The 25,680-nt window shown below is 59.2% G+C and overlaps 1 protein-coding gene and 1 non-coding gene across 2 annotated transcripts in view; one reads left to right on the plus strand and one right to left on the minus strand.

Moving 5' to 3' along the window:
* Window positions 1–2,545: 2,545 nt before the first annotated feature.
* LOC138826553 (U6 spliceosomal RNA) lies at window positions 2,546–2,651 on the minus strand. Its single transcript, XR_011371744.1, has one exon. It is a non-coding gene; the product is annotated as a U6 spliceosomal RNA (small nuclear RNA).
* A 2,752-nt stretch (window positions 2,652–5,403) lies between these two features.
* The window catches only part of Uvssa (UV stimulated scaffold protein A), a 31,511-nt gene continuing 11,234 nt past the window's right edge, over window positions 5,404–25,680 (plus strand). The window contains exons 1-7 of the mRNA XM_070021660.1: window positions 5,404–5,669; window positions 7,391–7,721; window positions 8,137–8,257; window positions 8,917–9,309; window positions 9,716–9,828; window positions 10,105–10,227; window positions 18,780–18,888. Coding sequence (XP_069877761.1) covers window positions 5,572–5,669; window positions 7,391–7,721; window positions 8,137–8,257; window positions 8,917–9,309; window positions 9,716–9,828; window positions 10,105–10,227; window positions 18,780–18,888 — 1,288 coding nt within the window. The 5' untranslated portion in view covers window positions 5,404–5,571. The remainder of the gene's footprint in view (window positions 5,670–7,390; window positions 7,722–8,136; window positions 8,258–8,916; window positions 9,310–9,715; window positions 9,829–10,104; window positions 10,228–18,779; window positions 18,889–25,680) is intronic.

Raw genomic sequence — 25,680 nt, forward strand, 5'->3', positions numbered from 1 at the left:
TTTCAGTGTGAGACGTTTCGAACACCTGGGTCTTCTCTGTCCTCTCTTGCCAGCCAAAAAGGTGGGCAGGGAGGCACCTGTCTGGGGCCTGGGTTTTCCCTGTAGCCAGGGGACTCAGCACAGCTGGCAGCCCCCTCGCAGCACTGGCCCCAGCTGCTCCAGCCTGAAGTCACCCTGGCTCCCGTGGGCCTGGGGTTACCTCCATCTTCAGTGCCCAGGGGCTCTGCGTCACGGGGCCGCACCCACCCCCCTGCCCTGCTTTCCTCTGCTCCCCAGCTCTTCAGCCCCAACTTCCTTCCTCCATGCCAGACGTGCGATCCTCCCCCAGCGTCCGCCCCGGTTCTCCACGCAGCAGGCCAGCCTGGGTGCTGCCGCGGGGTCTCCGTGTAGCCCGGGCGGGGCACACCGCTGCACTCAGCCCACCACAGCTCCGTCATGGCAACCAGCAAGTGGCCGCAGAGCGAGGCCTGCGCCCCCCGCAGTGCCCAGAACCCCAGGGAGCCAGTGCTGGGGCTTGCCTCCTGCTCACCCGCTCAGGCCCTGCCTCCTCTGGATACACGACACAAGCGCTCACCAGCGTGTCACACATGCGGACCCAGGTCCACAGTGCCCTCGCGGGCCTTTCCCTAGTCTGTGTTCCACAACCACCATTCATCATCACCGTAGCTCAGCCAGGTCTTAAGCGCTTGGCCCGCCGCACAGAGGGCTTCGTTCTTGCACAGCGGCGGTCTGCGTCATACCACCAGGGTGGACAACCAATCACACCAGCTGGCAGCCTCTCCCTGTATGGGGGTCTCCTGCCCCTAACACCCCTCCCTCCTGGGCACCTGGTCTTGAGGTCTGCGTCTGGCTGGAAGATTCTGTGTCCCTGCAAGCCTTCCTGGGTTGCTGAGGACCCAGAAAAGCAATCCACATTTTCATAGGCCATGTCATCCATTTTCCTTGTGCTCAAGTTTATGTAGGCTGCATTGTTCATTCTTTTCATGGTGAATATGCAGATCATTTGCGATCATCTTTAACTACTGTGAGTAAGCCTGCAACAAGCATTTGTATCTTGTCTGTAAGCCCGTAAGCCACCCAGGAGACTGAGATCAAAGCTAGCCAGTTCAAAGCCAGCCCAGCCAAAAGTCTGTGAGATTCTTCTCTCCACTAAAACTGCCTTTTAAAGGTGGTAGTAGAGACATGGCTTAAGTGAGCAAAAGCTCAGTGCCCAGGGCCAAAGTTCAAGCCTCAGGACCAGCACCAAGGAGTAGTTATGAAGCCCTGGGTTTGATTCCTCAGTACCACATACACAGGAAAAGCCACAAGTGGCACTCTGGCTCAAGTGGTAGAGTGCTAGCCTTGAGCACAGAGAGGCTCAGAGACAGTGCCCAGGCCCTGAGTTCAAGCCCCAGAATTGGCAAGTAGAGTCATAAGGTTCATGTACATTTACCTTCACAACTGCCAAAGTCTTCCAAGTTAGCACTTTTGTGGTACCTATTCCTGCGTCCTGCAGGCACTCTGAAGTAGGCAGGTAGCTTAAGGGCTCCTGGTGGCCAGGAAACAAGACCAGGGACACGGGCTTTACTGGGATGGGCTCACAAGCCCACTCAGCAGGATGTGCCTCAAAATGATCTCCCCTAGGGTAGAATCAAACGACTGGTTCCAGCCGGGCACCAGTGGCTCACGCCTGTCATCCTAGTCAGGAGGCTGAGATCTGAGGATCAGGTTAAAGCCAGCCTGGGCAGGAAAGACTGTGAGACTCCTATCTCCAATAAACCACTAGAAAACCAGAAGTGGTGCTGTGGCTCAAGTGGTAGAGAGCCGGCCTTGAGCTCAAGAGCTGAGGGACAGCGCCCAAGCCCAGAGTTCAAGCCCCACAACTGACCAAACAACAACAACAACAACAACAAAAAAAAAAAAAACAAAAACGCTGATTCCCATACAGTTCTTTAAGCCATACAAGGCTGGCACAAGGCCCTGGTATCCAGGGGGTTCCAGTGTGGGCAGACCCCTCCCAGCAGCTTTGCTCATGCCTGCCAAGGTCTTGGAGTGTGTCTCATTAAGCTTCTCTAGCAAGGAAAAATAATGGAGATTAAGCTGAGTAAATTTCTAGTACAGTGTTTCCCTGTTATGCCTTTCCTGTAATTCTGTTTTGTTTTTCTTTTCTTTCTGATGCTTAATGCTGAGCTCTCTGATGTTCTGACTGGTTATTCATATACCTCTTCAAGTCGACCCTCTCCATGTATGTGTGTGCGTGTGTGCGCCTGTGTGTGTGTGCTGGAGCTTGAACTCAGGGCTTTGCGTTCTTTTTTTATTATTATTGTGAAAATACCGTATAGAGGGGGTACAATTACATGAGCAAGATGAATACATTTCTTATCAAGCATTGTAGCCTCCTCCTTTGTTTCCCCTTCAGATCCTTCTCATCCTCCCCCCAACCCCCATCCAATCCTCCACCCCCGACCAAAGTTGTAAAGTTTGTTTTCCACAAAACAACTTGTAAGTCTCATGGTTGACCGTATCCCTATTTAAACAATGTTTTTTCCCTTCCCCTCCACAAATTAAAAATACAGAATGCTTGACGAATTTGCCTGTCATCCTTGTGCAGGGGCCATGATAATCTTCTCTGTATCCTACCAATTTAGTATATGTGCTGCTGAAGTGAGCATGGGTTTGCACTCTTGGTCAGCTTTCTTACATCTGGCCCTTACTTAAGGCATGCTTCCTGTATGGAAGTTTGCTAGTTAACTGGAAATGGAGGTACCACCCTCCACCAGTTGATTCTTTAAAAAAAAATACGGTACAATTTTCTTCCACAATTTATCTGGGCATCAGGAGACAAAGCTTCCTGTGAGGAGCCTGGGGCAGAGGACTAAACAGATGAAGTCAGAAGCCACGGTGACTGAAGGCTCAGTCCTGGGATGGGATGGGGGACAAGCAGGCTGGGAAACTGTGGCAGTCTGGTCATCGAACTCGGGGTGGGGGGGGCAGCTGGAGGAGTCTGGTCATGGATGGAGATGGAGCAGCTGTAGAAGAGTCTGGTCATGGATGGAGATAGAGCAGCTGTAGAGGAGTCTGGTCATGGAGATGGAGCAGCTGTAGAGGAGTCTGGTCATGGATGGAGATGGAGCAGCTGTAGAAGAGTCTGGTCATGGATGGAGATAGAGCAGCTGTAGAGGAGTCTGGTCATGGATGGAGATGGAGCAGCTGTAGAGGAGTCTGGTCATGGATGGAGATGGAGCAGCTGTAGAGGAGTCTGGTCATGGAGATGGAGCAGCTGTAGAGGAGTCTGGTCATGGATGGAGATGGAGCAGCTGTAGAAGAGTCTGGTCATGGATGGAGATAGAGCAGCTGTAGAGGAGTCTGGTCATGGATGGAGATGGAGCAGCTGTAGAGGAGTCTGGTCATGGATGGAGATGGAGCAGCTGTAGAGGAGTCTGGTCATGGATGGAGATGGAGCAGCTGTAGAGGAGTCTGGTCATGGAGATGGAGCAGCTGTAGAGGAGTCTGGTCATGGAGATGGAGCAGCTGTAGAGGAGTCTGGTCATGGAGATGGAGCAGCTGTAGAGGAGTCTGGTCATGGAGATGGAGCAGCTGTAGAGGAGTCTGGTCATGGAGGACTCGGTGCGGGAGGACGCGGTGCGGGAGGACGCGGGCTCACACGGAGCCGGACGCGGGAGGACGCGGGGAGGGGGGAGGACGCGGGCTCACACGGGCCGGACGCGGGGCGGGAGGACGCGGGGCGGGAGGACGCGGGGCGGGGCGGCCCCGGAGGACGCGGGCGCACACGGGCCGGACGCGGGGCGGGGCGGGAGGACGCGGGGCGGGGCGGGAGGACGCGGGGCGGCCCCGGAGGACGCGGGCGCACACGGGCCGGCCGCGGGGCGGGAGGACGCGGGGCGGGGCGGCCCCGGAGGACGCGGGCGCACACGGGCCGGCCGCGGGGCGGGAGGACGCGGGGCGGGGCGGGAGGACGCGGGCGCACACGGGCCGGACGCGGGGCGGGAGGACGCGGGGCGGGGCGGCCCCGGAGGACGCGGGCGCACACGGGCCGGCCGCGGGGCGGGAGGACGCGGGGCGGGGCGGGAGGACGCGGGCGCACACGGGCCGGACGCGGGGCGGGAGGACGCGGGGCGGGGCGGGAGGACGCGGGCGCACACGGGCCGGACGCGGGGCGGGAGGACGCGGGGCGGGGCGGCCCCGGAGGACGCGGGCGCACACGGGCCGGCCGCGGGCGCACACGGGCCGGACGCGGGGCGGGAGGACGCGGGGCGGGGCGGCCCCGGAGGACGCGGCCCAACCGCGCGCAGCGCCGCGGGCGCCCTCGGGACCCCACGGGGACGGGGCTCGACGAGAAGATTCTAAAGCCGTGCAGGCAGACAGCACGGCGTGGGCAAGAGGAGCGGACGCGCTCCGGGGCCCCGCGCGGCGGACCGGGGTCGGCGCCGGCCCGGCCGGGGGCGCCCGCAGCCCCGGCACCGGGTCGCACCCGCTCGCCCGGCGCTGGCGGGAGGAGCGGGCCCCCTCGCCGCGCCCCGGCCCCGCCCCGCTCCCGCTGGGGCTGCCCTCGCCGGTGGCAGGGTCCCGGGCGGGCAAGGCACCGCCGTCGCCGCGGAGCCGGCGCCCCGCCCCTGAGCTCGGCCCCTTTAAGGACTTGCTGCGCCCTCCCGCTTCCCTTTTCTCGCGCTCCGTCCGCTTAGGGCCGTCTTACACCGCCGGGAGCGCGCTTGCGTCACCGCGCCGACGTCGACCGCGCCCTCGCCGTAGAGCCATTGGCTGCCGCGCTCCGGCACGTGGTGTGAGGGCGGGTCCTTCTGCAGAAAGGGCGGGGCGACGGCGGCCGCTCCTGGCGGAGAGTACGCGCGTCGCCGCGCTGACGTGCGCTCTGGCGCCGCGGGGGCTGGGCGGGCCAATGGCCACGGGGATGCGTAGCGAGGACACGTGACCGGTGACGCCCGCCCGGCGGGGCGGAGCGAGCGGCTGAGGCGGCGGTAGGTTTCCGGGTGGCCGCCGCCGGGCGGGGCGGGGCCGCGGGGCGGGGCGGGGCCGCGGGGCGGGGCGGGGCCGCGGGGCGGGGCGGACCGAGCGGCTGAGGCGGCGGTAGGTTTCCGGGCGGGGCGGGGCCGGCGGGGCGGGGCGGGGCCGCGGGGGCCGCGGGGCGGGGCGGACCGAGCGGCTGAGGCGCGGTAGGTTTCCGGGCGGGGCGGGGCGGGGCGGGGCGGGGCCGCGGGGCGGGGCGGAGCGAGCGGCTGAGGCGGCGGTAGGTTTCCGGGCCGGGCGGGGCGGGGCCGCGGGGCGGGGCGGACCGAGCGGCTGAGGCGCGGTAGGTTTCCGGGCGGGGCGGGGCCTGCGCAGCGGGGCGGGGCCGCGGGGCGGAGCGAGCGGCTGAGGCGGCGGTAGGTTTCCGGGCGGGGCGGGGCCCGGGCTCCGACCCGAGCCGGGCGCCCTCCCTGCCGAGGCCGCGGCCCGCCCGGCGCTTCCGGCCGCCGCCGGCGCCGCCCTGAGCCGTGCGGGTCGGGCCGTCCCGAGGCCGCCGAGGCCGGGCCCTCCGGAGGGTCAGGCGGCGCCCCGCGCCCCGTGTTTGCAGACATGCGCCAGAAACTTGCCCAGTTGGTGGAAGAGCTCACGACCTCCGGGGAGCCCCGGCTGAACCCCGAGAAGATGAAGGACCTGAAGAAGATGTGCAGGTGCGTCCGGCCGGCGCCGCCGGGGCGTGTGCGCACGCGCGGGCCGCGGAGAGGCGGGCCTGGGCGCTCGCACTTCTGCCTCTTCCTTTGCGGCCGTGGGGTTCGCACTCCGGGCCTGGGCTCTGTCGGAGCCTCTCCGGCCCAGGGCTGGCGCGCCGCCGCGTGAGCCACAGCGCCACTTCCGGCTTTTTCTGTGTATGTGGTGCTGAGGAGTCGAACCCAGGGCTCTACCGCTGCGCCACCCTCCCAGCCCCTTTTTGGGGGGGGCAGCCATGGGGTTTGAACTCAGCCTAGGCCCTGCCCTTGAGCTTTTCTGCTCAAAGCTAGCGCCCTACCACTTTGAACCACAGTGTCGCTTCTGGTTTCCTAGTGGTTAATTGGAAGGAGCCTCAGAGTTTCCTGCTGGGAAGCTTTGAACCTCAATCCTCACATCTCAGCCTCTTGAATAACTTGGATTACGGCCGTGAGCCGCCAGCACCCCACAGAGAGGATGCTTGCTTGCTACTTTTTTCTTTCGCCTCCCCTTCTCTCTCTCTCTCTCTCTCTCTCTCTCTCTCTCTCTCTCTCTCTCTCTCTCTCTCTCTTTGTCGGTCGTGGGTCTTGAACTCTGGGCCTGGTGCTGTCCTTGAACTCTTTAGCTCAAGGCTAGTGCTCTACCACTTGAACCACAGTGCCACTTCTGGTTTTCTGCCCAGATTGGCTTTGAACCATGATCCTCAGATCCCAGCCTCCTAAGTAGCTAGGATTACAGGTGTGAGCCACCAGTGCCTGGTGAGGAGTTTTTTTTTTTTTTTTTTTGTCTTTTCTTTTTTGGTACTTGGACATTGCACTGGCTAGGCAAGTGCTTTGCCACTGAGCTGCACCTCAGCACTTAAACTTTTTTCTTCTTCACTACTGTTGAAGTTGAGAAGAGTGGAGGCTGAGGTTTGAGTGCTTTGCTTTTTGTTGATGTTAGGTCCTAGGCATTGAACCCAGGACTCAAGCATGCTAGCCTGGTGCCTTTCTCTGCCAGTGAGCCAGGCCTGTCCTAGAATGTGTACAAGCCCACTGGACTCTGTGAGAACCATCGGTGGCGGCTCTTGCTGCACAGCTGAGGCTCCCAGATTTGGATAGGAAACAGAATTGTACTCAGTGCTCAGAACGTGAGGCTTGGTCACTGCTTATCTTAACCAATGAGGAGGACTCACATGGTCGTTACATGTTTACATTTTGATTAAAAAAAATTCCATCTCAGACCAGGTTTTGTTGTATGCTATGTGGAGCACTGTGTTTTATGGGGTCATAGCTGGGAAGAGGGGCCACCAGAGTGCCCCCTGGCCTCTGGCCACAGGCTCTGCTCCCAAGCCACTGTGGACAGAGCAGCAGGCCCCTGTGTGAAGCTGGCAAACCATTGAGTCTGCAGAGACCAGGGGTCTGTCTTAGTCCTTTGGTGCCTGGGATGGGAAGCAGGGTCTTATGCGTGGTAGAGTACCACCAGGCTATATCCCAGGCGCTTTCAACCATTCAGAAAAAGTAGAAAACATTCTTGGCTTGTGGGTCTTATGCAAATACAGGCCGAGATGAGGGGCTGTACTTGGTCCTCTGACAGAAGTGTGCCCACCTGCTCTGGAATTGGGCGAAGGTGGTGGTCACCATCGGCTTGTGTGTGGTGTCCTCACGCAGAGCAGACGTTCCCCTCGGGCGCTGGGACACGGGGTCATGGTGGGTCACTGTGCCCCCAGGTCTTCGGAGGAGCAGCTCAGCCATGCCTACCACCAGCTGATGACCCAGCTGAGCCAGGACCATGCCGAGATCCGCCTCTCCGCCTTCCAGGTGGTGAACGAGCTCTTCACCAGGTCTCACCAGTTCCGGATGCTGCTGGTTTCTGACTTCCAGGAGTTCCTGGAGCTCACCCTGGGCACAGATCATGGGCAGCCTCTACCACCCCCCAAGGAGGCCGCCCAGCAGCTGAGACAGGCTGCACTGAGGGCTGTGGAAGGGTGGAACGAGAAGTTTGGGAAGGCCTATAAGAAGTTAGCCTTAGGCTATCACTTTTTAAGACACACCAAAAAGGTAGGTGAGCTTTGCCCAGGACCTGCCTTCTGTTCTCTGGGGTATAGTAGCCTGGTTGGGTAGGGGCTTGTAAGCAGGGTCACCGTCCCAGGGGAGTCCTGGCCTCACGTGAAGGTCACTTCCTCTCCTGGATGCCTAGCGCAGAGGCAGAGCTGGCCTCAGGCCCAAGGCCTGGTCTGTGGTGTGCCACCTCTCCCTCTGGGGTGTACACCTTATGGTGTTCTGGCCACTGGCTCTGGCTGGCAGCCCTTGTCTGCCTGGAGGAGCGTCTGTCTTCCTGCTCCAGTTGCACTTGGGCTGCCAGTCTTGCCTCGGTGTGCTCCCTTGTCTGCGGACTGAGAGCTGTGCTGAGGCCAGTGTGTGTGCTACTCTGGGCATGACACAGGTTGTCTCATCCCTGTTTTCAACATCCTAGGTGGATTTTCAAGATGTCGATGCTAGGACTCTGGCAGAGCGAAAGAGAGAGGAGGAGAAGCAGAAGCACTTGGACAGGATCTACAGAGCAAGAGCTGAGCAGGCTGAGGCAGAGATGAGAGGCAGGTTCTGGGACTGCAGGGCCTCATATTTGCTTGTGCCCCCCCCCCCCCCCCCCCCCGTCTGCCTTCCTCCTGGCCTGCCCACCCTTCCTGCCCCAGGGACAGTGCTGCCCAGCCCAGTGGTTCCACTTTGGGCTGCGGCACCACAACTCCCGTGCCCTTGTTGGTTAGGTCCTGAGACTTTTCTGTGAGGCTCCCTGGACAGAGTCAAGGGTCTGCAGTTGGTTACTGGACTAAAGGCCTCCTACTCTGTTAACCAAAATACTCCCCATGCTCTTTGGGACAGCCAGCCTGTCACGAGAGGCTTGAGTGTGGGTGAGGGGTGCATTGCCACCCGCAGCTCTGTCCTCAGCAAGTCTGGGCTCTTCCTGTGTACACACCGGTTCCAGGAGTGTCCCTTTGACTCCAGGAAGCCCAGACTTGAGGGAATAAACGGATGTGTGTGTGTGGAGGGGGGGAGCTGGACCAGCCCCAGGAAGGGATTGAGCATCGGGGCATGTTATCGTCCTAGTAGGAGGCTCAGAAGCACCACCTGGCTTCTGTTGTGGTGTGTGTGCCCGCATTGGTTTTCCTGGGTGTGGGCATCAAGTGGGCATTGCCCGTCAGGCACTGTCTGGCTGAAGATGGCAGTGAACAAGGGCCTTTTAATCTTTCCACAGAAACGTCTGAAGAGATCAGGTGCTGCCTGACTGAAGTGGAGAACTGCTTTAGGCTGTTGGTGCCCCTGGACTTTGGTCCCTACCCAGCAGCTGCATCCCTTGGCCAGGACTCTGAAAGGACTGAGGAGGGTGCCCTTCGTTCCCTGAGCCCAGGCCAGGCAGCCCGTGGCCAGTCTGGCAGCCCCAGCTCTCAGGATGATGAGCAGCCATGCTGCAGCAGAGCCTTGCTCACCTCTGCACACCCAGGAGCCACTCGCAGTGGGGAGGGGCCGCCCCAGACAGAGACAGGGAGCCCCTCAGAAGATGAGGAGGAGGACACGGACTCGGAGGAGTTCCTGAGGAGCCATGGGCTGGGTTCACACAAGTACACGCTGGCTGTGGAGCTCTCTTCTGGTAAGTGGCTGCCCAGGTATCTCTGAAGCCTTCCTGCCTGGCTGCTGTCCCGCCTCCCTGGCTGAGTGATGGCCTTCAGCCATGCCTGGCAGGAGCTGCACTGTTCCTCTGGCTCTACCAGGGGCACAGCACGGGTCATGTAGGAGCTGGGGTGCTTGTCTGAGGCAAGGCGGGGTACCGGGGCTGGTGAGACGGCTTAGGCCACCACAGCCCTGGGGCGAGGGGGCAGGACAGAGGAGGAGCCTGGCTCAGACGCCCCCTGCTGGGGAGGGCTGGCCACAGCTGAGCCGCAGTGGTGGAGGTGCTGGACCTGGAGCCACAGGAGGGCCCCCGAGAGCTCCCGTTCCCTTGGCCGAGGCTGGCGGAGCTCACCTTCCCCCGGCTGTGATTGGCCTCTGTGTTCCAGATGACCTGAAGGTGCAGGAGAGCGAGGACAACCTGGCTGTCCTCCACGCTGCCCGGGATGCCCTCAAGCTCATCAGGAACAAATTTCTGCCAGCTGTGTGCTCCTGGATCCAGGTGCGTCCACGCCTGGTGTCCAGGTGTTGCCGTGTTAAGCACAGCGCCAGGCAGAGTGCTGGTGGAGGAGGAGGGAAGACAGAGCAAGGGCTGGTTGTGGTGTCACCTCTGAGAGGCTGGAGGGAAGGCCATGGCAGCCCCAGCCCCCGAAACACTCCGCCCCTGCCTGCAGGCCCCCGTGTGATCACAAACAGGGCGGGGACAAGTTCCTCGTGGCCCGGTCAGGCTCCCCAGGGCCTGCCACCGGCCTCTGTGACCTGCCCTCTTGCTTTTCAGCGGTTTACCCGTGCGGGGATCCACAGCCAACACTTAAAACACGCCATTGACCTGAAAATGGAACTGGAGCTTGCTTTGAGGAAATGTGAGGAACTGAACATCGAGCTGGGACAGAAGGACGCGGTGAGGATGTGGGCATGACACGCAGGCTGGGCGGCGGGGCCTTCTCTGAGGGCAGAAAACACGAGTGGAGAGTTTGGCATGGGGTAGTGGCGAGCCCTGGAGGTCTGTGCTCAGCTCTCTGAGCTTCAGAATATTCTTAGTCCTTCCTTTCTAGGCCCAACTTTAAGCAGTGGGGACCCAGACCAGCCTCTCCCAGCTTCAGGCCTGCCGTTGTAGCAGCAGAGCAGAGCCTGCTCCCCACCCAGCCTCCTGTGAGCTGCATGTGTGTGCTACAGTGGTAGAACTGCTCTGCGTTATAGTTAAGGGTACAAGAGATCCGGGCACCTCCAGGGAGCCCGGAGAACTAGGCTTCTTCCTCTCCGCCCCCAACTCCAGCCTTGTGCAGAGAGCTTAGGCGCTTATAGGGCGTTGGCAGCAGCGGGGCTGTCTTCTCTGGGAGGCATAGCTAAGTGGAGAGCGCGGGTGGCGGGAGGGGTGATGTGGGTGCTGTGCGCACTTGAGGGCAGCGCTGGAGGCCCAGCTGCTCCCTGTGCACTTTGGGTCAGGAAGGGTCTGTGGATTTGTGAGCGAGGAACTGGGCCTCCAGAGCTCCCAGGGCGGGAGGGAAGTGCAGGTCCCAGAGGAGCCGCGTGGAGGTCCGGGGGCAGAGGTCGTGGGCACCGCACTCATGGGTTGGCGAGAGGTGAGGGATGAGCCTGGGCTGGGAACAGGGCCCCAGGGCCTGATGGGGACAGGAGGAGCGCGTGTCCTGTGTGGGTCCTCAGGGGCTGTGCCGGAGAACTTGTTCTTAGTGTGGTCAGAGCTCGTGATTGAGAGACAAAGCGTCACAGCCAGGACTCTGCGGTCCCAGACCCCGCTCCATCCCACCAGATGGTTTCAGAATGGAGGTGCTCCATTCCAGTCCCTAAGCCCAGAGCCTGAGCCAAGAGCTCAGCTCTCAGAGCTCACCTCAGTGGAGTGTGGGGCCAGCCCTGGTCTGGGGCAAGACCAGGCTGGGAAGGGAGCTTTGGGATGGGAACAGAGCTGCCTTTGCTGAGGAAAAGGTCAAGTTTGAAGCCAGCCAGAAACCCCAACCTAGAACCCAAAGTGGGAAATACTCGGTCCACCTGTCAGCCCGTGGGCAGGAAGCCGGGGAAGGGCTAGAGCTGGCCGGGAGGGAGGGAAGAAGGCCCGACTGCAGCCAGCAGAGGGCAGCCTTGCCTTCCTCCAACCCGGCCCTGGCCACCCTGGGGTCCCCGTTCTGCAGCAGGGGCTGCTGAGCCATCTCTGGGTGCTGCTAGTAGTGGATGAGAGTTTTGTTTCATTGTGTCACGTTTTGTGAGTTTTGACCCAACTCTTTGCAGGGGTGTAGTTCCCAGTGGTAGGGGGAGATGGCCACGCCTGTCTGTCAGCACACCGGAGATCAGCATGAGCTAAATTGTCTGATTCTGTGTGCCCAGGCTTACAAGGTTGTCAGAGCAACCAGCCTGTCCCTCACTGGGACTGGTCTGGGGGCCTTCCCGTTGCGTCCAGGCCACCTCTGCTCTGCTGCTGGGTGCTGAAGCTGCTTGTCAGGAATGGCCATGTGGCTGTGAGCCTGGGCCGAGCAGACCCTGAGCTGGGTCGACACAGTAGCCCTGCTCACAGCGCACACTGAGGACCTGGCCTCATGTGCGAGCATGTGCGCGGGGCTCTGCCGCCCCTGTGGTGTGAAGCCTGTGGTCCCCGGTGCCCACCCGGACACATGAGCTTGGGACTCCGTGGCCCCCGCTTACCCTGCTCCTGTGGCTACAGCCTTGGCTTCCTGCTATTCGGACGCTCGGAGTTGCTGCGTGAGTGGGGGTGCACCCACAGTGGTGGGTGCTGGCGGGGCCTGAGGCCTTGGTGCTCTGTCCGCATCCCCAAGGGTCCATCATGGCCACTGAGGCTCCATGGTGCCATTGCCCTCTCCAGGCTCCCATGGGACAGGGTCACAGCTGTCTCAGACCTGCTCCGCCCCATCTGGACCTGGTTTGTGGGTGGTGGGCTCTACAGCCGTGGCCTGGCCACACCCTCCTGGGCTCTGTGTGAGAGCCGCTCTGGGCTGCTCAGGACGCTGGCCCATTCCTACCACGGCATCTAGAGACTCGCCAGAGCTGCTCCCCAGCAGTGTCCTGGAGCCGCCGTGACTGGCCTTGTGCGTGAGGGCCATGGTGGCCGATAGCGTCACAGCTGCACTTGGAAAGGCAGGCCTCGCTCTGCCTGTTGTCAGCTGAATGGACGCTTCCAGACCGTTTGCACAAATGGATTCCGCAGAACGCTCTGCTCAGAAGTCCCTGGAGGTTTTGAGCGCCAGGACTTGCTGCAGATGAAGTGATTGGCGGCTCCCCAGCTGTGAGTGGCAGCGCCGGCTCCGGCAGCTCCCAGCTCCGCTTCCCAGAATAGCTGCACCGGGCGGCCGCTGCCTATCTGCCCATCTCCCTCCTGCGGCTGAGCAGAGCCCGGTGCGGCACCAGCCTGTGCAGGGCAGCTGGGGCCAGCTAATGAAGGCTGGTGGTAATTAGAGCTGTTTTAATTAGAAATTATGAATGAGGCGTTCTTCACCCATTTCTAGATAAAATTTACGGAGGGCTTAAATCACTTCCCTGAGCGTGTTGCCACTTAGTACGGGATTGGCATCGTTAACTCTGCGTGTAGAGCAGGCTGCGTGGGAACACTAATTCAATAATGCGTGATTTAACTATTTCAGAATTTCTAACAAATGTGTAAGAGCCCAAAACAAATATGATGCTACCAGTTAAACGCAAATGACAACAGCTCAGATGCTGGCCGGTTCCAACCGCCTGTGGAAGGAAGAGTTGCTCCTCTTCTCCTCCGGCCCTGCCTGGGAGAGGGGGCTTCGAGGCTTCCCAGGCCGACCCGTCTGGCTCGTGGTCTCCCTTCTGACATAGAGGCTCTGTCTCCAAAAATACCTCAGCCAGTTTAAATATGTTTGCTTGTTTTATAGAGTGTTTTCACGTCAGCTCTCAGAAGCAGGCAGGAATAAATCTTCCCCAGATCGATGTGGAGGGTCATTTGGTAGAGTTGGTTTCCACTTTGCTCTCCTGCTGAAGAGCTGTAATAATCCATAGCTGCCTCATTCATTAAACTGATAAAAATCCTTGGAAACTTTTAAATTGCTTGCCTTTTAATTATGTAGCTCAGATCTCCAGTTAGTGTGTATTGTGTAATTAAGAAAATACCAGTTCCACTGGTTGGTGGATCGGAAGGGTGGCCCGTGGCGTGGGTCTTTCTGGCCATCAGCAGCTGCGCTCTCCTTCCCGGACTGTTGTGCTGTAAGGACTGCGTGGCGTCTTGAGGGCGGCACGGCCCCGGCCTGTCCTCCCCGCGCGGGACAGTGGGTTCACCCCTGGGAGCTGCCATCTGCGGTGCTGTGTGCGGGTTTGTGGTGGGTCCCGGGCAGCCTTTCAGGCTCTCACAGGCCTCTCCTGCTGCGTGTCGGGGAAGCTTTCTGCTCTGTACTAGGTCTTCAAGTGTGTGCTTCTGTAGGTGAAAAGGACAGGGAGAAAGGCCTGGGGAATGAAATGTTGAACCGTCAAGCCCACACGAGCAAGGCAGGGAAACTAAATCAGCCTCGCAGGGACCTTGTGCTGCGGTGGGGCCAGTAAACAACCTCCATCACCCTGAAGGCCAGGCCCACACCGGTGGAGAGCAGGGAGGGTGGAAGCACACAGTCTTGGAGGCCAGCCCTGGGCTGGGAGCGCGTCAGCCTGGCTTCGCCTCTGCTCCCAGCGTCGTGCTTCCATCCGACCTCACTGCTCAGCTCCTCTCTGTTATTCCCTTTTTATTTTCCCCGCATTGGTCAGTCGTGGAGCTTGAACTCAGGGCTTGGGTGCTGTTCCTGAGCTTTTGTGCTGAAGGCTAGTGCTCTACCACATTGAGCCATAGCTCCACTCTGGTTTGAGGTGGTTCATTGGAGATAAGAGTCTCATGGACTTTTCTGCCTAAGCTGGCTTTGAACTGTAGTCCTCAGATCTCAGCCTCCTGAGAAGCAAGGATGACAGGCCTGAGCCACTGGCTCCCAGCATTTTATTCCTTTAATTCCAGGAGTAGTCCGTTTTTCAGATGAGAAAACTGACTCTGGAGGAGCCTGTGTGAGCCATGGGCTCTGGGGGCCGGGCCATGGGCAGAGCGTGGCCTTAGGTTACCAGAGGCTGCTCAGCACGCTCTGAGAGCCCTGTCCACCCTCTCACTGGAGTTACGGGGCCAGTGCACGGGGCCATGCCCCACCTCTGCGTACTCTGTGTCTGCAGATGTCTGCCCCACGTCTCTGTTCATCGTGGGCCAGGCCTAGCCTCTCCTGGGCAGCTTTCTCTGCGAGCTCTTGGTGTTCTTGTATTCCTTTGGCTGTGATAATGGTCATGGTCGTGATCATGTGTAGTGATAAACTGCATACGTATTATGCAGAATCCCAGGAAAAGAGACTGCTTAATCTGGCCACGCGTCCGCTGGGCACACGCGCTGCGCACCAGCAGGCCGACACCTACGAGGGCCGGTGGGCCTGTGCCGTCCTGCTCTGAAGCTGTGTTGTGAGATCTCTCTGGAGAACGTGTGCGGGCTTCAGTGCCTGCTCCGCGTCCACTCCAGCGTGACTGGACCCGCCAGGTGCCTGTCCCTGCACGCTGGCCGGCGCACCCTCTGTCCTCTGAAGCCGTCCGTCCCTGGCAGCCGGAGATGCACATGAGATATTGGCCTGGCCGGGCAATTTGCACGGCCTTCCCGGGAGGGCATTAGCATATAAATAGCAGATGCAATGACGGCCATCACAGCTGAGCACGTTTAATTTTTAGTTTATAAGATAGAATGGGTTTTTAAATGCATAGCCATCAAGCCGCTGAAAGACAAATGCAGTTTGGAACTCACTTGTCTGACGAGGCCTTACATCATTTTTTTTTTAAAAGGGAAATAGACACACATAAAACTGGACAAAAGTGATTTCTTGGGTGGAAAGTAATTGAGATTGCGCACCAAGTTAATTAGATCGTACGAAATTTATTTAATGGTCCCAGCTGTATCTCCGGCCGAGGGCCTGTAGGCTGCCTGCTTCCCCGCGCCGCGTGCCTCCACCCATTCCTTCGCAAATAATTAGCACTCACCACCCCCGCTCTGTCAACTGATTGCGTTGTATATTTTAGCCATTTTATTGCTTGTTTAATTATGATCATGGAGACTCATTTTTCTAAATCCTTTTAACTGTGGATGAAAATCAATTTGTATAAAACCCACAGTGTCGTCCCCCCCCCCAAGCCTGGTAGCAGCATCATGTCATGTGAGTGGAGTGGTTGGCCCTACGGTGGGGAGGGGGGGTCTGCAGTTCCCACCTGGGCTCTGACCCCCTGCCCTGACCTCTGAGGACCTTACCTGTCAGGGAAGGTGGGGGAGCACACAGCCTGCCCCGCTCCAGGGCCCCACCCCTACTCCTGCCCTGCCCCGCCCCACTCCGGGGCCCCACCCCTACTCCTGCCCTGCCCTGCCCCACTCCGGGGCCCCACCCCTACTCCTGCCCTGCCCTGCCCCACTCCGGGGCCCCACCCCTACTCCTGCCCTGCCCCGCCCCACTCCGGGGCCCCACCCCTACTCCTGCCCTGCCCTGCCCCGCTCCGGGGTCCCACCCCTACTCCTGCCCTGCCCTGCCCCGCTCCGGAGCCCCACCCCTACTCCTGCCCTGCCCTGCCCCGCCCCGGGGCCCCACCCCTACTCCTGCCCTGCGGAGGACACAGCTCCCAGTGGGACTAAAAGCAAATTGCTCTCCAGCACATTTTCCAAGCCTGACCCTCTGTTTTTTTTTGTTTGTTTGTTTTTTTGCTGGTCCTGGGGCCTGTACTTTGGGCCTGGGTGCTGTCCCTCAGCTCTTCAGCTCAAGGCTAGCGCTCTACCACTTGAGCCACAGCGCCACCTCCGGCTTTTTCTGCTTATGTGGTGCTGAGGAATCGAACCCAGGGCCTCAGGCATGCAAGGCAAGCACTCTACCACTGAGCCACCTTCCCAGCCCAATCCTGACCCTCTTGAAGACGCCTCACCCCACACCCCAGGCATCGGGCCCCTGTGCGGGCCCTGCACCTCAGGGCTGGCCTTGGGTGCTGTCTGACCTGATCTGTGACCTTGAGGACAGTTGGCCTGTCTGCCAGGCTGTGTGTGAGTTTTAGAGGTGAAGGAGACCCATCCCAGTCCTCAGGACGGCTCCCTTTCCCTGGGGCCTGCCCCCTCGGGCCACAGCCTTCCTCCTCTGTGAACCAGCCCTGGGTGAGATCTCTGAGCAGGTCACACGGTTGGCCCAGCAGCCTGTGGCTTAGCGCTCACTGCTCCTCCTCCATATTGGAAACGCACCACTGGCCCCTCAGGAGCAGCACATCTGCTGCCAGCTGTCCCCAGCAACTTTGGCAGCCTGGGTTTGCAACAGCCCTGTTCATCAGATAAGGACTAAAGCCTGAGGACAGAAGCTTCCACGCTTTCCATTCAGTATTAGTCCTTAAAGCTCTGGCTGGCTGGAGGGTTTACAGCGTGAGGATGGCCGGTGAAGGTTACTGTGGTCCAAGAGAAACTCAGGAAAGACTCTGAAAGGTTCCTTGTACTGGAGGCCGGTGGAGGCCTCCCCAGTGCGACTTCGGAACGAAGGGGCCTAGAGTTCCACCTTTAGCCACAGAAACAAACAGTTTTAGCTGAAGAGAAAGAAGGTGTAATTCCTAGTCGTTAGTGAAGCTGTTGAGTATTTTTTTAGGAAATGAAAATTTGATAAAAAAAGTCCTCAGTGAAATTCAAGGGTGTGAGCCGTAAGCATAATACTTTATGAAAATCACCCCCATATTTAAAATCTGGCACTATATGTTATGCATTGTAGCACCCAGTCCACATCTACCTTTTAGAAAATTAAAACACATAAATTCTGTTTAGTGTTTGATACGCACTGCACTAGCCGAGACCGTAATGCCCTAAAACCTTGGGCTGCTTTCCACCTTTCATAAATTCCTGGGTAGATTCTATACAAAAATAATTTTCAGGTCCGTGGCTCATTGTTATTCAAACGTGATTGATGGTCGTCATTTGCTCAGCTCGGGAGTTAAGTGCCCCTGTCATTTCCAAAGAGTATAATTGGGACGTTTCACAGGTCAGCGGTGAACAGGCTTCCCTTTTGATCAGTGTTAGACTGATAACAAAAATTACAGTTTCCCATGATTAATGTCTCCTGTGCTTCCCAGATGCACAGCCACGGGCCGTACCTAAACAAAGTACATTTACATCTGATTATGCCTCTTGGGCAGCCGTGTCCCTGGCAGGGCACTGGACCCAGCAGCCACAGCCAGATGTGGCTTGCCGATGCCCAGGCCCTAGGGCCTGGTCTTCCTAGGTGGGCCCCTCTGAGCCAGAGTAAGTGGTGGAGCACCGCAGGCCTGTCTCCCCAGGATCTGCAACTCGCTCAGCTTGGGGCTCCTCCCGGGGGTCAGCAGTCACCCCTCTGTTCTCCTCTCGCCAGAAAACAAAGCCAGGCCTCTGTGTGCCTCTGGGTGTTTCTGTGGAGATAGAAAGTGGATGCGTGGGTCAGAGGGACTGAGTTTTGCAGCTTTTCTCTTCCAACTCTGTAAAGTTCCCCTTGTGGCCATTCATTCACAGGGCCCTCCTGTCAGCTCAGTCCTGGTTATGGGGCTGGGGGGGCTCACGTGGTAGGCGGGAAGTGGGGAAGAGGTTGGAAGGATGGGCTGCTAGCATCCTGCCTCAGCTAGGCCTGTGGGAAGAGCTCGCCAGCCACTGCTGCTCCCTTCACTGGCGGTGGCCACAGCTGTGAGCGCGGTGTGCCGCCCCCCAGGCCTCCCCGCCAGGCATCCTGCTGGCTGGAAGCCATGTGGGCCCTTGGCGATGCCTGCCCCTGTTACTGGTAGGAAGAAGCAGGTCTTCCTGCCTCAGGGTGGAGGGCACCCGGGTGTTAGGACTCACAGGCCAGCAGGGGGCAGTATCAGACGGCTTGTAGTATCTGATTCCCAGGGCTCCGCCACACTTGAGCCGGTTTAGGTTTTCAGGTAGACTCTCCTGCTTTTGCGTGGGGCCAGAGACAGAGTGATCTTCTACCTACACCTCCTGGGATTACAGGGGCACACAACATGCCTGTTTTGTTGGTTGAGATAGAGTCTCACCAGCTTTTTGCCTGAACTGGCCCAGACTGCCATCCCCACAAGCTCCCCTCGGCCTCCTTGCCTCTTGAGTGACTGCTGCCCGACGTGTGTGGGAAGCGTCTGCAGATGTTCCGTCCTGAGGCTTGGAGCCATGCTGGCTCTTCACAGGGATGAGAGGAAGGCCAGGCTAGGCCAGGTGTGCAGCAGGCCCACTGTGGCCGTGGTGAGGCTGGCCTGGCCTCTGTCAGGGTACCGGGCCCTCAGGCACAGCCTGAGACAGCCTGCCCCAAGGTGGACCCGGCGCAGGTGGATTCCCAGCTGTGGGAAAGCGCTCCGAGCAGTCTCCTGCCAACCTCTGCTCCAACAGCACTTCCCATCCCAGGGTCTGGTGGTCTTATTTTTCCTTGGGGGTGGCGGGTATTTCTACAGGTAGAAGACCTGGAGGACAGGGAGGAGGAGGACGATGAAGACTTTGAGGAGGTTCCTGAGAAGGAGGGTTATGAACCCCATATCCCTGACCATTTGCAGGCTGCGTATGGTGAGTTGTGGGCCAAGGAGGGGGATGGGCGTGGGGGTGGGGCCGCCTGGGGAGGATGGTCCCCTCTCTGCACATTGTCTTTAGGCTGAGAACCCCTCCCTGGCTGGGGAGCTGGGTTTCGAGCACCTGGCCTGCCTCCCACCCTGCAGAACTGGATTGGAAGCTGTCACTTCTATCCAACTTTGTAGAGTGAGCCGGGCGCCAGTGGCTCACGCCTTCGATCCCAGCTGCTCAGGAGGCTGAGATCTGAGGTCAAGGTTTAAAGTCAGCCTGGGCAGGAAAGTCCACGGAATTCTTATTTCCCAGTAAAAGGTAGGGAGTAGAGGTGTGGCTTAAGCGGTAGAACACCAACTTTGAGTGAAAAAGCCAAGCAAGAGCACAAGGTCTTGAGTTCAAGACTCAGGAGCAGTGCGTGTGCACGCGCACACACACACTGTGAGAACCCACAGCCACATGCAGGTGGTATTTGCACCTGTCAAGAGGGAAATACCAACAAGCCTAGCTTCCGTGGTGAGACACAGACAGACAAGGGGGGTTGAACTGGACTCTGTAATATGAAATGTAAACTTGTTGGAAGGATTGAGATGATTGGACAAGTCACGATGAAGACAACCCATTCGGGGTGTCGTGCCAAGTTAACATGACCAGGCTGCTAACAGCCTTGTGCTTGCACCCCAGTGTGCCCAAGCTCGGTGGTACTGGGCGGGTCGCGCCTGGGGGCGGGGAGTGCTGGCGAGTGTGTGGTGCATTACCCTCAGGAGGCCTGGGCGCTCGCTGCCCCGTGATGGTGTCTTCTCTCCTGGCTGCCTGTGTCGGGACTCACGCCTCACGTGGGCGCAGGGAGTGCCGTGCCCGGCTCCGGGGCCTCTCATCCTGCCAGCTGCCGCCCTCAGCTGGACGGGGCTCGGGCTCCAGCTCAGGAAGGTTCTCGGACTGGGCAGCATGGGCCAGTGTGCCTCTTCCCCCTTGGGAAGCACTGTAGCAGGGTGGCAGTGCAGCAGGCAGCACCCAGCTGCGCGGCACCTGCGTGCCCATCCAGAGCACCTCTGCCCTCCGCTGCGTGCCTGTCCAGAGCACCTCTGCCCTCACCTGTGTGTCCGTCCAGAGCACCTCTGCCCTCCGCTGTGTGTCCGTCCAGAGCACCTCTGCCCTCCGCTGTGTGTCTGTCCAGAGCACCTCTGCCCTCCGCTGCGTGCCCATCCAGAGCACCTCTGCCCTCACCTGTGTGTCCGTCCAGAGCACCTCTGCCCTCCGCTGTGTGTCCGCCCAGAGCACCTCTGCTCTCCGCTGTGTGTCTGTCCAGAGCACCTCTGCCCTCCGCTGTGTGTCTGTCCAGAGCACCTCTGCCCTCTGCTGTGTGTCTGTCCAGGTGGCCTCTGCCCTCCGCTGTGTGTCCGTCCAGAGCACCTCTGCCCTCAGCTGTGTGTCCGTCCAGGTGGCCTCTGCCCTCAGCTGTGTGTCCGTCCAGGTGGCCTCTGCCCTCAGCTGTGTGTCCGTCCAGGTGGCCTCTGCCCGCCGCTGCCCACCCTCCTCCCTTGGCGCTGGGGCTGGGCTCCTGCGCCATCGCCTCCCAGCCTGATCGCACCACGTTTTTCCGGCCTGGGCCTGTGCGTCCTACTTCCGAAGCCACATAGGCTGTGGCGGTGGCACTAAGGTCACTCACACCTTACTGGGGGCTCTGGGTCCCACAGCAGACCGGAAGAGACGAGCTCAGCACTGTCCTCAAAGAGTAGGCGTTTCCATCCGTCCCTCTGGCCTGCGGTGTGGGAGCGGCCACAGTCCAGCCTCTGCTCGGCCCCTTCGCTTGGTGAGACCTGACCTTAGCGCCGAGTGGGCACAGAACAGGGGAGCCCCGGCCGGCCCCCGCGGGAAGGACGTGGCTTAGCGCTCCTGTTTGCTGTGGCCCGTGACCGCGCTTCGTGGCTTGTCACTGCTGCCCCCGAGGGCCGCAGAGGAAGTTCCAGCCTCGGAGGCCTTGTGGTCCCTCCAGGATTGCGGGGCACTGGTCTGACCTGCGCCCCTCGGGGGTGGCCCAGCAAGGCCTCCACAGGAGTCTTCCCGGCCCTGCTGTTGGCGCAGGAGGAGTGTTGTGTCACTCCTGCTGGGTGCCGGTACTGGGGCTTGAACTCGAGACTGTGCACTCACTTGGCTCAGGGATGGTGCTGTACCACTCAAGCCAGTGCTTCCGTTGGAGAGCAACGCCAGGTTCCGCCCCTGAGGGTCAGGGTGGCTTGTCACGTAGCCATCCTTCCTCCTGGTGTGAGCTGCGAGGCTGGGGAGAGAGCACCAGACCCTGCGGTGTTACTGCCTCTCGTTCACCTGTTTCTTGGAAAGACTCAGAACCGTCCTGAACCTCCCAGGCAGCCCTGGCGGCTTTAGTGGTTTGAGGCACATGTTTCCAGGTGTTCAAGCAGAAAACAGGCTGGGCTGGCAGCGTGCGCCCTGGGGTGCAGCCACAATCCACACAGCATTTTGGCCTGGGGAGTTGGGGGGGTGCGCTGAGGATCCCAGGTTCCAGGGCAGGGCCTCGGCGTGATGCCTGGAGCCCTCTCCAGGAAGGGCTGGGCAGACCCCCAGCAGGGATGGAGGGCTGAGCCCATCCTGACCTTGGGGGGGGAGGCACCCCGCCCTAATGAGGTGAGCAAGCGGCCTGGGGATTGGCTAGACAGCCCTGTGTGGCTGGCCCAGTTCATAATACTAGTTTATATTCTGTCGCTGTTTTTCCAATTAAACGCAGGCAAAATCTGAAAGTGTTCGGTTCAGTCTAAATCCACACAGCTGAGGAAGCCAGGCTCTTTTTCTTTCTCATTTCTTTCTCTGAATTTTCACTGAGGGGCTTTTATCTTCCCCTTAATCCTACCATTTCTGTCAGGACATAATCTCTTTCTCAAATTTACATTTTAATTACAAGGCCAGCTGAACTAGGTAAAATCAATAATGTCAGCGCTCAGCAGCCTAACTTTGTGCGAAGCCCCAGCCTCTCCATTTCCTCCTATCGATTGATCTCTCCTACACTGTCTGCTTTAGTGCTTCAGGCAAATAGGTGCCACTTGGTCAATTTAAACAAAAAAGGGGATTTGGACATTTTTATGATTCTTTCTAAAAGCGTCCGTGGGAGGAAATCTGAGCCCTGATACTGTGCCGCATGTCTCGGGCGCCGCGTGCGGTGGTGAGGCGCTGGGGCGGCTTCTGGGCCCACGGAGCCCGGGCGGGCGGGCGGGCGGGCGCTCTGCTTTTTGGGTTTTACTTTGTAAGTACGTCAGCGAGATTGATTTTCTACAGCGGTGTGAAAATGGTGGTGTGTTCCGTGCCCTGAGTGTTTACCCTGCTCTAACACGCTTACCCATCTTCTTAATGGTTTAAAACAACAAATCAATGAAAAATATATTTCATTCTTGTAACTCTTAGGAATTCTCATATTGATCTTTTGGCTGCGATTGTATCTCTCTAAATGTCCCGTTGTTCACCTGCCAGCCTCCCTCCCCTCAGGCATATGTGTGTGGGCTGGGGTCTGTGTCAGTCAATCCTGAGGACGGAGTGAGTCTGGTGGCCTGGCATCCGTCCATCCATCTGTCTTGCTGTCTGTCCATCTGTCTACATCCATCCACCCACTCACCCACCTACCTACCTATCTTTATTTGTGAGTGTATGTGTGCCAGTCTTGGACTTGAACTCAGGGCCTGGCACTGTCCTTGAGCTTTTTTGCTCAAGGCTAGCGCTCTACCACTTGAGCTACAGCTCGACTTTGAGCTTTCTGGTGGTTCATTGGAGGTAAGAGTCTCATTGACTTTGCTGCCCAGGCTGGCTTCAGATGATAATCCTCAGATCTCAGCCTCCTGAATAACTGGGACTACAGTCATCAGCCACTGGTGCCAGGCTTGCCTGCCACCTTCTGAATGCACAGAGCACCCAAGGCTCAGGGCCGCAAAGCCTGTGGGACTGGTGGCTGACATGGCCCTGTCCTCTGCTCTCAGGAACCCAGGGGGGAGGAAGGCAGTCTGCACTTGTACGCGGGGCTGGCAGGTGTTTTCTGCTCTCTGGGCCACAGCAGGTCTCTGTCACAGTCCTGCTCTGCAGCAGCCACAGACATAGGTAAGCACCTGCGTGGTGACGTGTACGGAAACAGGTGGGCGGATTTGAGGCTTGCCTCCCGGGGCAGCTCTCGCCCTCCTGTCTGCGTCAGGCTGAGCTCTGCGGCAGCAGGCCAGCTCTGCGCCGGGGCGCGCTCTGCTGCCCCCGCACGCCCGTGCCTTCCCAGACCTGTGCCCCCGCACGCCTGTGCCCCTGCACGCCTGTGCCTTCCCAGACCTGTGCCCTCGCACGCCTGTGCCCCTGCACGCCTGTGCCTTCCCAGACCTGTGCCCTCGCACGCCCGTGCCCCCGCACGCCCGTGCCTTCCCAGACCTGTGCCCCCGCACGCCCGTGCCTTCCCAGACCTGTGCCCTCGCACGCCCGTGCCTTCCCAGACCTGTGCCCCCGCACGCCCGTGCCTTCCCAGACCTGTGCCCCTGCACGCCCGTGCCTTCCCAGACCTGTGCCCCCGCACGCCTGTGCCCCCGCACGCCTGTGCCCCTGCACGCCTGTGCCTTCCCAGACCTGTGCCCTCGCACGCCCGTGCCTTCCCAGACCTGTGCCCCCGCACGCCCGTGCCTTCCCAGACCTGTGCCCCTGCACGCCCGTGCCTTCCCAGACCTGTGCCCCCGCACGCCTGTGCCCCCGCACGCCTGTGCCCCTGCACGCCTGTGCCTTCCCAGACCTGTGCCCTCGCACGCCCGTGCCCCCGCACGCCCGTGCCTTCCCAGACCTGTGCCCCCGCACGCCCGTGCCTTCCCAGACCTGTGCCCTCGCACGCCCGTGCCTTCCCAGACCTGTGCCCTCGCACGCCCGTGCCCCCGCACGCCTGTGCCTTCCCAGACCTGTGCCCTCACACGCCCATGCCTTCCCAGACCTGTGCCCCCGCACGCCTGTGCCTTCCCAGACTTGTGCCCTCGCACGCCCATGCCCCCGCACGCCTGTGCCTTCCCAGACCTGTGCCACCGCACACCTGTGCCTTCCCAGACCTGTGCCCCCGCACGCCTGTGCCCTCGCACGCCCATGCCTTCCCAGACCTGTGCCCTCGCACGCCCATGCCTTCCCAGACCTGTGCCCTCGCACGCCTGTGCCTTCCCAGACCTGTGCCCCCGCACGCCTGTGCCCTCGCACGCCCATGCCTTCCCAGACCTGTGCCCTCGCACGCCCGTGCCTTCCCAGACCTGTGCCCTCGCACGCCCGTGCCTTCCCAGACCTGTGCCCTCGCACGCCCGTGCCCACCTGGAGGCCCCCAGGACGGAGGCGGCTGTGTGCACCGTGACTCCCACGGTCATCAGCCCTTGTCATGCGCCCCTTTTACTCAATGTCCAGTTTTACTGAGGTTTGTATATGACCCTGGCTACCTTTTGGTTTTCGCTGTATGGCTTTTCCATCATTAGCGTTGTTTTTAGAGGTCTCATGTAGACATATGTGCAAGCGTTCTTCATCTGGCCAGTCTTCTACTCTTCTACTGGGGTATTTAATCCATTTGATGCAGTTTTACCCTGTCCAGACATTTGGCATTTACCGCGTACTTGTGTTTACAGCACTTTCTGTTTGATTTGCTGCTGCTGTGGTAGTGTTTGGCTTTCCTCTTTCTCCCATCTTTTATTTGGCAGAACAACTTTTCTCCTGCTGCTTTTAAGAAACATTATCTTTTTACGGTTACCCCTAAGTTTTAAGACTCATACATGTTGTTAGCATTCTCCATTTACTTCTGGTTCTGGGGATGGAAGCCAGGACCTTCCCTATGCAAAGCATGTGCTCTAAACCAACTAGACCCAGCCAGCTCATTCGAGGCTCTCATAGCTTTTCAGTTTCTGTACTGTCCCCTGCTTAAGTACAGAGCCCTGTCATTGCCCATTGCATTGGGTCATCCAGAGACGAACTCAATTCTTTGGTGGTGGGTGTGGGGCAGGAGCAGTAGACATTACAGAGCCCTCTGTTCTTTGTTCCCTCCCTTGTCTCAGCCCCCATCAAAGTTACTTCTCTTCCTGGTGGGTAGTGTACTTTCCAGCAGCGGGCCTTACATGCTGTCTCAGCTGGTTATAAAATTGTAGGAAGGCTAGACACTGGTGGCTCACGTCTGTAATCCTAGACACTCAGGAGGCTGAGATCTGAGGATGGTGGTTCAAAGCCAGCCTGAGCAGGAAAAGCTGTGAGACTCACCAGTTAATCACCAGAAAAACAGAAGTAGCACTGTGGCTCAAAGTGGTAGAGTGCTAGTCTTGAACCAGAGAGCTCCAGGACAGTGCCTGGGTCCTGAATTCAAGCCCATGACTGACAAAACAAAAAACAAAACAAAACTGTAGGATGACTTTTCCTGCAGTTTTCTATCTTTCTCTTTGTTTTCCTCTCTGTCTCTCCCCCCCCTTTTTTTTTTTTTGGTCATGGGGCCTGAACTCTGGGCCTGGGCGCTGTCCCTCAGCTCTTCAGCTCAAGGCTAACGCTCTACCACTTTAGCCACAGCACCACTTTCGGCTTTCTGCTTATGTGGTACTAAGGAAATGAACCCCAGGGCCTCATGCATGCAAGGCAAGCGCTCTACCACTGAGCCACCTTCCCAGCCCCCCCCTTCTTTTTTCTCTTTTGTGTGTGTGTGTGTGTGTGTGTGTGTGTGTGTGTGTGCCAGTCCTGAGGTTTTTTTTGCTCAAGGATAGACTGTACCACTTTGAGCCACAGCTCCACTTCTGGCTTTTTGAGTAGTTAGTTGGAGATGAAGGC

Source organism: Dipodomys merriami, unplaced genomic scaffold (genome assembly GCF_024711535.1).
Source record: "Dipodomys merriami isolate MVZ:Mamm:240054 unplaced genomic scaffold, mDipMer1.0.p SCAF_143, whole genome shotgun sequence".
Classification (NCBI taxonomy): domain Eukaryota; kingdom Metazoa; phylum Chordata; class Mammalia; order Rodentia; family Heteromyidae; genus Dipodomys; species Dipodomys merriami.